At 40.8% G+C, this 14,553-nt stretch overlaps 1 protein-coding gene across 2 annotated transcripts in view; it reads left to right on the forward strand.

Moving 5' to 3' along the window:
* The first annotated feature begins 343 nt into the window (after nucleotides 1-343).
* Nucleotides 344-14,553, forward strand: part of vaspb (vasodilator stimulated phosphoprotein b) — a 44,391-nt gene continuing 30,181 nt past the window's right edge. The window contains exon 1 of one of the 2 annotated variants that reach the window (XM_059330960.1): nucleotides 344-561. In XM_059330960.1, coding sequence (XP_059186943.1) covers nucleotides 557-561 — 5 coding nt within the window. In that variant the 5' untranslated portion in view covers nucleotides 344-556. The remainder of the gene's footprint in view (nucleotides 562-14,553) is intronic. The other variant, XM_059330961.1, reaches the window with a different exon arrangement.

Genomic DNA, 14,553 nt, shown 5'->3' on the forward strand with positions numbered 1-14,553 from the left:
GATTGTAGCCTACTTTGAAGCGGGCTGGGCCAAACCAGACCAGACCAAACCAGGGCCAAACCAGACCAGATCAGGGCCAAACCAGACCAGACCAGACCAGACCCCCATAACCTGCACAGTAACAAGCCGCAAACCAGCGCAAAGTGCGCAGAGAGAAGTCCTGCTGCTCCTGGTTCCGGTTCCCCTGGTCCTCCTGGTCCTGTAGGAGCAGTCCGGGACAGAGGTTGGAGTAGAGCCGCTCCTGATCTGTCTCCTCCTCCTCTCTGTGTCTCCTCCTCCTCCCTCTGTCCCTGTCTCCTCCTCCTCTCTGTGTCTCCTCCTCCTCCCTGTCTGTCTCCTCCTCCTCCCTGTGTCTCCTCCTCTCCGCTCCAACCAGGAAACACCGAGGAGTCTGCCTCTCTTTAGCCGCTCCTCTCCGCCCCGGGCTGCGGGGCTAGATGCGCCTTTTTCGTCGGTTTTTCTCCTTTTTTATTTCACTAGTTTGACTTTAATCGTCGAGCTTCAGCTGTGAAGTGAGAAGAAGAGAGTGGAGGAGAAGATCTCCACTGGCCGAACAATGAGGTGCGTAAAGATCTTCATCTGCTTTGTGTTTGAGCTGCATTCCGTGTTTCTGTCGCTGGTTCACAACCAGGTTCACAACCAGGCCACTGATTTAATCCTGATATTCTTCTAAAACCTCTAAAAACAGACCACTGCTTTACTTCTGACCCTAGAAAACCTCTTTCACTACTTTAATCACGTTTAACCGCGTTTCTCACTCTGAAAGAACTCCACTTTGACTCTTTCCACATGTTTTAATGTCTTCTTCTCTCAGTAGAATAATCACAACTCAGTCAAAGTTAAACCAGTAAACCAGTTTAACCCTCACTGGTTGGTTCTTCTACTGCAACTATTTCACATATTTATTATTAAACTTTACCCTTTTAGCCATTCAACTCCATTCAGACACTGCCATTGTTTATTAAACGCCCTTTTATATCTAAACGGTTCATAGTTGAACATTAGTGTTTCCACTGCTTTAATCCTGACCTTATAAAACCTCTGACTGCTAGTTTAATCACCTCACTAGTTTGTTTCCGACACATTAAATCGCGTTTGTCACTCTGAAAGAACTCCAGTTGGCTGTTTTTTTGCTGTTCTGCTGTTTCTACTGTCTACATGGTTGCAGACTTGCTGCTGTGTGGCGGTTTTGAGACCTTTACTAGTGAAAAACTTGATGAAAGTTTTAGTTTTTGCATGTTGGTAGTAAAAGTCCCACCTGTTAAAGTTTGGCTGCCTGTAGGGGAAATATTCCCAGGTTGGCTTGTTGAGCCGGTCAGAGGACAAAAACACAGATTATTTCTATTTTAAACTCTCCATGTTGACTTTTTGCTCAGTAAAAGCAGAGGTGGAAGAAGTATTCAGATCCTTTACTGCAGTAAAAGTACTAATACACACTGTAAAATGACTCCACTACAGTAAAAGCCCTGCTATCAAAACTTACTGCAGTAAAAGTACAAAAGTATCCGCATCAAAAGTTGCTGAAAGTATCACGAATCATGAAGTAAGTAAAAGTACTCGTTATGCAGAATGGACCCACTCAGATTGTTTTATATATTATAAATATATTATTGAATTATTATAGATATTGATTATGTTAGCAGCATTTTACTATTGTCAAGGTACGACTTATTGTAATATACTTTTATGTGGTTCTATTTATAAACAAGCATACACATCATAAAATAATATATTTTTCATTTTAAATCTCGACCTGTAAAGTAACTAAAGCTGTCAGATAAATATAGGTTCAATATTTACCCCTAAAAGTATAAAGTTATTGAAATACTCAAGTAAAGTAAAAATATGTCTAAATTATACTAAAGTACAGTAGTAAATGTACTTAGTTACATTCCAACACTGAGTAATATTTTGCATGTACAAACTGACTAACATTAAAACCATAGAAGTGAACAACAGTGTATTCATAGCAGAGGTCAGAGGTCACGGTGGTTTATAGAAACATGTGAAAGGGATTCAGGCTGTTGTTGCTCAAAGGCACTTCAGCATGGCGGGTTCTCCTCTGTCGCCACGGTGACGACCTGGTCGCCTGCTGCTCCCATACTTTGTGTTTCTATCAAGTCGTTCCTCAGACTTCAAACCTTTTTTACTGTTTCTCCTGTTGGGAACAAATTCCACGTCCTGTCATGGCCTGTACAGTCTTACATGCTTTGAACCTCCACCTCCTTCACATTAACCCTTGTGTTCTCCTAAAAACAGTCTAACACCTCCTCCTACTCCTCCTCCTCCTCAGGGGTCAACAAGGACCCCAGGACACCAGACTGGTTTAGGACATGTAGAAAACATTATTTACATCTTTTCACCTTTTAAGGCAACTTATGACCAACACACTGATATATAATTATATATATATATAAATTATTTTCATTATTATTGGTCAATTTTAGTCAAATATACAAAATTAGGCCTCATTTCAAGAGAAAAAAAAAGTAATAAAACCTGATTTTTTTTCCAATAGTTATAGTGAAATAATATTTTCTTGATGTGAATGCACAGAGTCGGTTATGTCAAGTTTTAGAGAAACTTATGTTTTGAAAGCATTGTTCATTTTTAGACGCCAGCAAAAATAAGCATGGGTGCTATAAAAATGTTTCAAAAACATGTGAAAATGTATGAAGAAAGTTGAAATTCACATTATCTATAAAGGATGCAGAGAGGCACATATGCTGAAAATTTTCAAGCAATTCTATGAAAGTGAACCTTTATTAATGATATGTTGAAGAAGGTTTTGGTGAAAAAGGAGCCGAGGAGAATAGAGGAGCGTTAAACAGGAGTAGAGCTCCGTTTCCGTCCAGAAACAGTGTTCTGTCCTGTGAAAGCTTGTCAGATGTTTAATTGTGGAGTGAGTTGTGCAGAGCTGATAACCTGTGTGACGAGTTCTTTATCTCAGTACTAGAGCGCTGCCCTTTCTGTAACAATATCTCTCCGCCTGGCTCATGGGCTGCCCCACACTTTCTATTTGTTTTGCACATATTTCTGCTGCACACTTACTTTGATTGCAGCAGGAACTGGAGCCACTTGAGCTCTGAAATCCTGCAACAATCACAGTAATGCATTTAAAAACGACCCTGATAACGAGGCCAGGAATTAAGTTAATGCAACAATTAGCTAATATTAATGTGTTAACACACTTTTTACAGAATTAAAATGAATTCTAGCTAACAAAGAAAACTACTAAATAGAATTTGAAGAAGATTTTCAGCTTCCCCCCCCCCCATTTTTCTACCGTACACACATTAAAAACATTACATCACTTTAACAACACACAGATCGCTGCTATGGTATATAATAAAACTATATCACAACTATGGCATGTAATGAATTATTATACAAAAGGAAAAGCAAACTGCTTTATGGTCGTATTGTTCAGCTGCACTGAAATAAATACTTCCTCTATCATAAACGGCTGCAGCAGCAGCTCATTCTGCTGCCACACCAAAGTCCCTTCTCACATTTCACACTTTTTTTAAAGATTCTTTGAATTTTTTTTTACATTATTTGGTACTTTTCCAATTGTTTCAGTCACTTTTTGAAATCCAGAGAAAACCTATTTTTCGATGAGATCCTCCACACAGCACCAGCGTCACATTAAAGCCGGTTAGCTTTAGTTTATTTAAATGAGTCCAACACTGTGCTCACGCCACAGAAAAGGCATCAGGGCTACATTATAATATTTCCAAAAATAGCATCACCACTCTGTTTCAACCAAATATTCTTTGACCTAGCTCGGCTTAAAACACAGAAACAAAGAATGCTGTTTCGTAACTGGTTGGCTGCTGACAACGTCGTCTTCACGTCACCTCGATGAAGGTTTTCTGCCTGTTTCATGACAGCGTTGCTCATTGCTAAGCAGAGGAAGGATTCCCAAAGAGACGAGAAGCCCTGTCCAATGGGCGGGTTGGGGAAATATCAGCTGTTTTACTGCTCGGCTGTCCTGCTGTTATTATTATTATTATTTTATCACAGATATGTTGTTGTTGTTGGTGGTGGTGTAAATGTTGTCTGATATGCACCAATGTGAAAACTTTTGGTTCATCCAGCATGTTAAGAATCCAGTGGATATGTATATTATATCTAGTATGTGTTGTGCTCTAGTTATTACAGACACGTGAACTAAACACAGAAACTTGTTCATGGACTCGGTTTGGTGCAGAATCACACAAACACTGGTGGACTTTTTTTTATATACACAGTAATTTATGTCTTCGAAAAGAAATGGCAAAAATACTTGTGGGAACGCTAAATGTGGATACTTGGCGGCCATGAATCGATATAATGTTGCCACACAATATATGGCGATATTATGCTGTATTGGTTTTTTTCCACCTCTGTTGTGTAGTTATAGTAACAAAGGCTTAGAGAGTCTGTAAATGTTTGGTTTTATTTTGAAAGTGCTTGAATGAGCCAGTTGAAGAGCTGTGTGATGGTGACCATCCATCTTGGTCCTAACTGTAGCTCTTATTGATCTGGATGCTCCTGCTGCTCCTCCATTGTGGCCCAAACAGCCCATGTCACCTTGTATAATAGGTAAAGACTGGAATGCAGCTCCGCTCATGCTCATTGTCATTTGTCTCTGTGGTATGTGAATGTTGACACAGAAGTGCAGTCAGTTGGTCAAAAGTTCAACAATTTGACCCAGTTGGGAAGTCTTTCAGTAAAGCGTCCAGCTGCAGGTTGATTCTTCCTGCTATTCCACTTCTCCTCCCTCATCCAGTATCTGTGATGCTGAGAGCACTTCAGACACTTCAGACCATCTCCTCCTCTTGGTTCGGTGGGTTAGGGTTACAGGAAGTGTATCTATGTGCAGAATGATTCACTGTTGATGTCAGAGGCGACTCCTGTCTTCCTGTGACTCACTGACTGGGTCTCTGTGATTTAAAGACTGTCCTATCAGACAGTTTGGCTGCCTCGGGCTCAAGAATTAACACGTATGACGTGAGCAGCAGGTGTAATGTAACTGCTTAGCACGCTGGTTGCAACCTAACGACTTTCTGTGCTGGTTTAGATGCTCGACATGCCTGGAAGCGATGCCAAACTGGGCTCCTCCGTCTTTCTCCTCACTCTCTTCCTGAGCTTTTTTATTGATCAGCCTTAAAAGCAGGGGAATGGCCTCCCCTCAGTCTCCTTTGTGTCTGGGCTCCAGCTTGTTTCTGCCTCGGCAGCAACAGGAAAGGAATGCAAGTCTAACAGAGATCTTTGCTGCCATAGCCTCTATCAGAGTGTTCAACGTCTTGACCTCGTGTCCCAACAGGCCGGTGGCTGTTATTCAAGCTATTTAGCAAGTTTATTGCATATTCTTCCATGTAAGGACAACAAGATGAAACTCATTGGTGTTGCGTTAGCGCTGCACTCATACCACGGCGTTGTGTAATCTTCACAGCAGTGTGTTTGGGTGCTAATACTTCATGTCTCTACTTGTTCTCCTTATTCTCTTGCACAGTCTTTTTGTTTCTTTTGAAGTCTGATATCAGTGGCAGAGTATAAACAGACTTTCAGCCCGTGTGCAATCAATGTTACTCCCTAAAATCTATGGTTAAATTCAAAATATTAAGCAAGGAACATCACAACGATCCATTCACTTAAATGCCTCATAAGAGCAGAGCTGTAGTTCTGAGTAGACGGACACGTCTCACCAAACTGTATATGAATGTAAACATTCTGCAGATCTTAATTTATTGCACTTTTCCTGTGAACATAAACAGCCGTTTTAGAGTTTGTTTTTCAACCAGAGACTTCTTAATATCCACACTAACACCAGAAGCAATAACAATCTGAGATAATTGGGATGTGCTTGTGGGAATTCTTCTCTATAATGGATTAAGAATAATGTCTTTATTTCATGCATCATGAAGTGTACAGCTGCTGGGACAGTGTGTCTAAATGATCACAAAGCCTCATCTTCATTATTAAAGTGGTCCACCAATCAGTGCAGCCCCCTCCCCTCAACCAATCTCCCCCTCTGGCTCCTCCTACCTCCCATACTCATAAATAGGCCATTATGCCGGCCTGGCCCTCAGATTAGATGCTTTGCTACACTAGTTGCTCAACATACAAAACCTACTATTGTCTTCTTGGCAACAGATCTCGTTTACTTGGTGGTTGCTGACGTTTGATTGTTTCTGCTGTGATCACTTACTGTAAACGTGACCTTTCCCCTAACTAATGCTTTGTCCCATGTTCAGCAGTTATTCAATATCTTCAGTGTTTTGAAACTGAATATTTTCTCTCTGACAGTTAAGTAAGTTTGTGTGAAAATTGTGTCATCTTTCATGACCTGGTCAGTTGATATCAGTTTATTTTAATCTATTCAGTTAAATGTTAGCTAGTTGAGTAACTTTTTATTTTGTCACCATGTACTCTGGGAAATTGAAATGGGCATTTTTCACTTTCTGTACATCAGCGAATCAATAAAAAGGATTAACCGAAAGAAATAATTGATAAATTGTTCAAAAAGTAAAATAATTATTTGCTGCACTTATTGAGACATAGGCTGCGTTCTTAAAACTCAAACAAAAATTACTTTCGAGATCAAATAGCCAGACTGGACCAAGTTTGCTTATTGCTAATGCAATAAATTAAATCACAGACAAGTCGTTGTTCTTCATCAGTTTTTTCCTGAATTTTCTGTAAATCCAATATAAAGCTGTTTAATTAAACCTGACAGTAAGTGGTATATATTGTTGTTTCACTCAACCCTAATAAGTAATTCAAGTTCTAAGAAAAAGTAGTAAAATAAACTTCCTCTTTTAGTCCATCTCAAAATCAATTTTGGTGTTTGTTTTTTTATCCCTAGCAGGCTAAAAATCTGCCAGCCTGATACTGATATCCCTTCATTAATTCCACCTGACGTCTTTATATTGAGTTTGTTGGGTTGGGGTATATTTTCAGGAGATCAGGAGAAATTCTTCAAACTGTCCGTCAAGGACATTTCCTGTCACCACAGAAGCTGCTGCCGTGGTTACTAGGAGCTATGATGTTGATTTAAGACTTGTAATATCTGTTAATTGACATCAACTACTGGCACAGCTGCCTCGATCTCATGCTTGTAGCCGTAAAGCTCTGATTGGACAGTTGTGTCCCTCGTTGGGCAGAAAACCAGACAATCTGAGCTGTTTTAGAGGTCTGAAACCAGAATAGGAATATACAGGCATTCCTTCTGTGTTTTAGATTGTACGACTTGTCTTCTAGTGTGAAGTGAAGCAGAACAAACAGCTCTACGTCTACCAACCCTGTGGTGTTTGTGCATTAGCCAGCCAGACGGAGTGACATCACCCAGCTGATGGACGGCCTCGGTCTCACAACGTAGTGAAACCAAAGCTTGTTGTGGCCATAAATGCTGTAGTGATATAGTGTTCGGTCAGCACTGCTAATGGGCACAGAGATACATGGAGCTCATCAGGCTCCACTGCTTAATGGAGCGTAATGGATGCCAGCTAGTATAAAAACTGCTTTATGCTGTCAGACATCTTTAACATTCCTATCTTTCAGGTCTTAACTTCACTTATCTGGGCTGATGGTGATTGGTGATACACAGGCTACATTAGAGAAACGCCATCGGAGGAAACCAGCAGATGTTTTGCTGGGCAGCAGTTTTCTGACATTATCATTAGTCTCCACTTACACTGTTGTTTATAACTGAACAGAAAAGGACTTTAAAGGAGAACTTGTTTGACTTCTTTGGTTAAAGACTGAACCTTTTTCTGCAGGCTGACACCTTTTCTGCATGATTAGCGATGCACATAATCTTGTTTACAGAAACAATTGTTGTTGTCCTGGAAGCTGCATGAAGCCCCTGGTCTGTCTCTCTCTGACCCGTCTGTCTCTCTCTGACCTGTCTGTCTCTCTCTGACCTGTCTCTCTCTGACCGGTCTGTCTCTCTCTGACCTGTCTGTCTCTCTCTGACCAGTCTGTCTCTCTCTGACCGGTCTGTCTCTCTGACCGGTCTGTCTCTCTCTGACCGGTCTGTCTCTCTCTGACCGGTCTGTCTCTCTGACATCTCTGGTTTAGGTTGTCACGATACAGATTGGACACAATACTAGTATAAAACAAAACAATCCTCTACACCTCTATATACAGTAGGTCTGTTACTGTAGACATCGTCATATGCCAACTGGTGGACATCGCAAGACCCTAATAGGCACATAATACATACATGTATATATATAATATACTATAATACAGGATATGTTTTACTGTCTCCAGTCAGGTGGAGGGTTTGTTGCTAGAGAGAAGACTGTAACAGGTTGATAAGTAGTAGACTGGTTATCTCTGGTTGTGTATTTCAGCAGTAACTGGTCTGATTTGCTTGAAACTTGGTGAAGGCTGCAGCTCGGGCGAGAGAAGAACTGGAAACCTTTTGAAGCAGCATTTGAGGGGTGTTGGTAGAGGTGGGCGATATGGGCAAAAAAAAATCTTGATTATTATTTTTTTAATTTTCAGATAACGATAATCTGACGATATCCTTTAACATGTGATTTCTTTACCAAGAAGAAAAGCTGTTAAAGTTCTTGTTGCTGACCAGGACGTCTATGGATGGACTCGATGTTTCACAACAACAGCTCTGCTTTATTTTCTTTAAACTGAAGAAGTCAAGAGACTCCCAGTAAAACCTCAATGTAGAGACATTAAATGGTTAAACATCAGTTTGTTTTCTTTTTGAGATATCATAAATACTCAATAATGTGTAATTGCATATTGTCAAACCAATGTTAACGATATTATCATAGACGATATAAATCGGCCACCTCTAGAAGTTGGGGAGTGTAAACATTAACAGATCTGGCAGAGTTTTGAGCTCTCTGAGTGTCTTTAGTTTCATGTGTGAAGCCTTGAGCTTAAAGTCTGTTTGTAGATATCGTTTTTTGACGCTTCTGTACTTCTATCGATTGTTTTAAACATGTGGTGTCCACCATTCTCATTGTTTTCTGCTTGCTGGCAAAGCTTTCATATGTGAGAAGAAAAGAAGAATCTTTATCACAGTTTGCCACCATAAACTTGGCGTTGTCCTGCAGCAGTTGGTTTGTTGGTGTAATTCATTGTGACTGTTGTCTAGATAGACACTATCTACAGATCAGAAGGTCAAAGTCGACACACTCAGCCCCGTCATTGCCAAGGAGAAGCAACAACAGCGTTTCCTTCCTGTTTATCTCAACTTTGTCTCTTTTCATCTTTGGGCTCAGGCTTGAGTGCAGACCTTTCTTCTTTAGAGCAAAGATTGTACAAGTCAGGGCAGCTGAGAGAGTTTTTATAGTGGATTGTTCTCCTTCAGAGGAGGAGGCCGCCTCCTCCTGGGCCTGATCGAGGAGGAGGCCGCCTCCTTCTGGGTCTGATCGAGGAGGAGGCCACCTCCTTCTGGGTCTGATCGAGGAGGCCGTCCTCCTTCTGGGTCTGATCGAGGAGGAGGCCGTCCTCCTTCTGGGTCTGATCGAGGAGGATGTGCTCCAACCTGTAAAAGGAATCGAGCTCAGAGAGGAGGACAGAGGTGAGACGGTTCCAAATATGGGCATCGAGTGTGCCAGTAGTGCACACAAACACACCACCACACACACACACACACGCAGCGCCCCCCCCCCCCCCCCCCCCCACACACACACACACACACAGACTCACCAGCAGGAAGGAATTCATCTGGGCTCTTGAAGTGGTCACACAACAAAATGAAAGTTCTTGGCCAAACGTCTATTCAACTTTTCCAGCGAGCTGGATAAAGGAAGCCAGCGAGGATGAGTCAGCTCAGGGAACGCTGAGCGGTTTTCTTAGTCCAGGAGTCTCAGCTGAACATGTCTGACTCCATTCAGTCACAGACATTGAGAAGAAGAGGTCGGGAATAGCTGAGATAGCCTGCATGCCTGTTTCTGTTGGCTGGCTGTGGGAGGCAGAAAGCAGTAGCCTGCAGCAAGTGTGTGTGTGTGTGTGTGTGTGTGTGTGTGTGTGTGTGTGTGTGTGTGTGTGTGTGTGTGTGTGTGTGTGTGTGTGTGTGTGTGTGTGTGTGTGTGTGTGTGTGTGTGTGTGTGTGTGTGTGTGTGTGTGTGTGTGTGTGTGTGTGTGTGTGTGTGTGTGTGTGTGTGTGTGTGTGTGTGTGTCTATTTGTGTGTTTAAGCAGCATGCTGCAGCCTGTGAGAGAAGAAACAGGCAACGACAAAGAAAGAGGGGAGGTAAAATTAGCAAAGGAGGGCTAAAAGAGCTCTCCTTTTCTAGCCAGAACCTTTTCAGAAAAGGCTTTTTTATTTAGCCTTTACTGTCGTAGGTAGGACAATAAATTCTTAGACCACCTTGTTTTCTTCAATTTATTATTCATTTTAATGTCTGGTACAACTAAAGGTTCATTTGTTTGGACAAATATAATTATAACAACAAAAATAACTGATTTTATTTTATTTTTTCTTGATAATAACCAAACTCATAAAACACTCAATAAAACCATGTTAAATGTCTAGATATCAGCTCTTAAATTAAACTCTTATCACCTATTTTTGTTGTTATCATTATATTTGTCCAAACAAATGAAACTTTAGTTGCACCAGGTATTAAAATGAACAAGAAATTAAACAAAAAGGGTGGTCTAATATATTTTTTCCATGACTATAGGAAAACAACTAAACTATATTTAATTTAAACCTCTGAGATACCTGTTTGCCCCCTAAATATGTTCCTTAATTTCCTTGTTTTAGTTTATATATTTTAAACTGTTTTGTTCCTGCTGAAATACTTTTCTGTTTCTTTCATGTATGAAAACAGCAGAACATTTGTAATAAGATTCCTGTGTTTTATATTTGAAGAAGTAGACAGTTTATTCTCCCGTTTTACCATATTACCGTTTATGGGGCAGCTGTCTCGCAGCTCAACAGGAAGTTCCTTGTGGTTTTATCTCACACCTACTTTTACACTCTGTGATAGTCACAGATTGACGTGAGGAACCAGCCAGTTTCGTGAGATGTACATTGTTCCGAGAGATTGATTTCAGAGTCATGTGGGCTGCCGGCTGAACGTCCCTGACACGGTTCAAACGGCCCGGGGGGCTGCCAGGACCGTGTGCTGTCACATGACCCGGACAGCCTCAACAGGCTATCGTGTGGACTAAAGTGTGGACTTTCCATGTCCGAGTCAGCACCAGAGGTCAAGTACTTTACCACCATGGTGACCCCGGCCAGGGTCTGCAGTGAGCCAGCAAAAGGGAAACTTGGTCTCTTGCAATGTCAGAAAACCTGCCAAGCAAATGTTGTGATGCCACAGCAGAGAAAGCGTGCAGGCAGCTGAGGTTTTCATCGTGTTGCATACAGGGAAGCATTCACATTGTGTTTTCCCATGTCGCCTTTTTGCAACGACCACTTCCTTTTCTCACTTCTGTCTGCAGTTTGTGTGTCTGCTTCACACACGACGTTGTCTCGTGTCGACTAGCCAGCTGCTGGGATGGAAAGAGAAAGTTTCAATCTCCACTTTTGAATGAGTTCTTGCTGTATCTATTCCAACTTAAATATATTTTATGAGTTCCAGGTTTCAGTTTCTCAAATCTCATAGAAAAAGATCGGGTTTACCCGAACATTAAAAAAGACAGACCTGTGAATTATTACTGGAATATACAGACAGACACCATCTCTCTTTTAGGCATTACATATATAGAGGCGTTAAATGATGCCTTTTTTAATGTTATCTATCTGTGTGAACAACATCTGTACGCTGTCGTCTCTATTTTCATCAGGCGAGGGGGAAGTGGTGTGGTTAAACACAGACACTATTAAGTGACTTATTGTCAGCCCCTGTCTGGTTTTAACGTGACGTTTAACTGAAGGGGAAGAAGAAAATAAGCAATGAATCACCGTTTGTTCAGCGAAGGTGCACCAGCTAATGTTTACTAATCAAATATGACTTCTGTTTCTCAGCTCATGTTTCCTATTCGGCCATAAAAAAAGCATTCTTCTGCTGATATTATTGTTCTGTTGCGGTAGCTTGTCAAATGTTGTGCATGAGTTACTCCTGCAGGTTTCACTCCTCTCTGCTGTCTTTCTCACTTATTCCTGGAGGCAAGACTAACTCAGAAAGCCTGAACATCATTAAAAAATGATAGTTGGCTGTAATTGTGAGGGCAAAAAAAAATCTTTCATATAGTGGCATTATGAACTCCTGCTGGAGGAGAAAGAAGATGGATGAATTCTGGGGACAGTGACAAAGGAATGGACTTAAAGACAAATGGTACTTGAGTCTTTTTTGTCTCAGCTTCAGGGCTGATGTCTGGATGTCTTGTTTGCTATTTAGCTCAATAAAACATTCTCATAATACCAAAGGATGAAGCTTTCACTCCACTGAACGTTAAACCTTCTTCCCCCTGCACCAAATACAAAGTGTTATGTAATGTATATAAGTCATAATATAACTCTGTCTGAGTGCCACAGCAGAAACGTCTCCTGACAGGTCTTGGTACTTGGTTAAATGGTTTTGAGAGAATGATGAGGGGAGTAGAGGAGAGTGGAGGGAGGAGGGTCAGGTAGATGGAGGAGGAGGAGGAGGAGGAGGAGACAGAGCCGCTGGGCCTGACTGTACTTGCCAGCACATTTGAGGAAAAGCAGTGAGAGCACAGCCTTATAGAGACATTTCAGAGAGAGCATGTGGCGGCCGTGCTCTGCGGTTTCCTGTTAACCCCTCAGTGACCAAGAAACCACAGAGGGATGGGGAACTCTAATAACGACGAGTCAAGGCTCAATGGCTTACGTTTTTCTTTTAAAGTGTTCATCAAAGTTAGGCCTGTCACCACAATAACTATATCGACTTATCGTTCAGTGTATAAAAATGGACACAATAGTTTAAAGTAAAGCTGTAAATGTTTGACAGGCAGCACAAACTGCCAAAAAAAACCTAGCAGCCATTCCAGCTGTTTATATGTTATTTTAATAATAAAATAATATAATACATGATGAATATCTCAGTGCAATGTTTAGTTAACAGCCTGAAAGTCTATTTTATTTGTTTTGGTTGTAGTTTATTTATCTAGGATATTTTAAATATTTATTTTCCACATTTATTTTCCAATGTTTAATATTCTCCAGATTTAAAGATTAATGCAGTGTAAAAGGATGAATTTATTATTCTCTTATATGGTTATAAAACTAAAGCAACATTGATACAACAGCACTATTGTTTATCCTGATGGTTTCTGGAAGAATATATCATCCTAATAAATGTGTTATTGTGACAGGCCTAATCAAAGTGCAGTTTGAATATCCTCGTCCTTGCAATCGTTTCTTGTGCTCCAGGCCTTCGCTGGGCTCAAATCCCTCCTGGAGCAGCAGCCACTGACCTATTTGTGCTTAAGAGAAAACCTCTTAAGCCAACTAAGTGACCAGTTGATTTAGCTCCACAGGCAGCATCAGAGTCCTCCCGAGTGGACTGGTGGTCTCTGTCTGAGAAAGGGACAGGAATAGACCACGCCTGTTTAATCCAGTCAAGTCCAATCTAGAGCTGGGCGACATGAACCAAAAGTCATACCTGATATATTTAGGCTGAATATCAATATATACGATATATATCCTGATATTTTTTATCTCAAAGTGAGAGCAAATGTTCAAAGTCAAATCTGACATGTAACAAGTAGTTTTATTGAAACTGGTTATTTAAGTGAACATAAATACTGTATAACAGCAGGAGAACCTTTTTTAAAATCAAAGCTCCATAAAGTGCAAATTTAAATAAAAAAAAAACTTCTTAAATAAAAATAGCCTATGAAATAAAATAGACCAATCTTTTGCTGAAACATATTTTATTTTGTAATATATATTACAAAAGAACTAAATATGACAAACCCTAGTAAGGTCAGCATTTATATAATATATAGCAGCTTGAGGAGCAAGGATCACAGTACTTTTTTTTCCAACTTTGTTTATTGCTTTTCTCAACAAAAACAGACAACAAGAAAGACCATACAGGTGACGAAACTGAAAATAGTTACAGCGAAACAATTTTGTGACGCAATATATGCAGACATTGAAGGATAATCAAGAGCAATATATAAATATTTATATATATAAGAAAAGACAAAATAACATTAAGAAAGTAGAATAAGGATTAAGAAAAATGAAAACAAATAGAATAAAAACAACAATACACATGCACCACCAAAAAACCCAAATACAGGATAAAACACAGCGCAAATTTGAACTATATGGATATATCACATTTAGAAATATATCGATATATATTTTTTATATTGATATATCGCACAGCCCTACACCCTAGTGGACTGGTGGTCTTTGTCTGAGAAAGGGGCAGGAATAGACCACGCCTGTCCTGGTTTAATCCAGAACTATTGAGTCCAATCTGGCCGTGACTCCTCTCAGCCTGTTAGTCCTGTGTGAGTCCCCACGTGGACTCACACAGGACCGGGTCCCCACGTGGCGGACCGGGTCCCCACGCGGACTCACGGTGGACCGGGTCCCCACGCGGACTCACGGCGGACCGGCTCCCCACATGGACTCAGGTGTTGGCAGGTTGACAGGTGCGAGC

This window comes from Centropristis striata, chromosome 4 (assembly GCF_030273125.1).
Source record: "Centropristis striata isolate RG_2023a ecotype Rhode Island chromosome 4, C.striata_1.0, whole genome shotgun sequence".
Lineage (NCBI taxonomy): Eukaryota > Metazoa > Chordata > Actinopteri > Perciformes > Serranidae > Centropristis > Centropristis striata.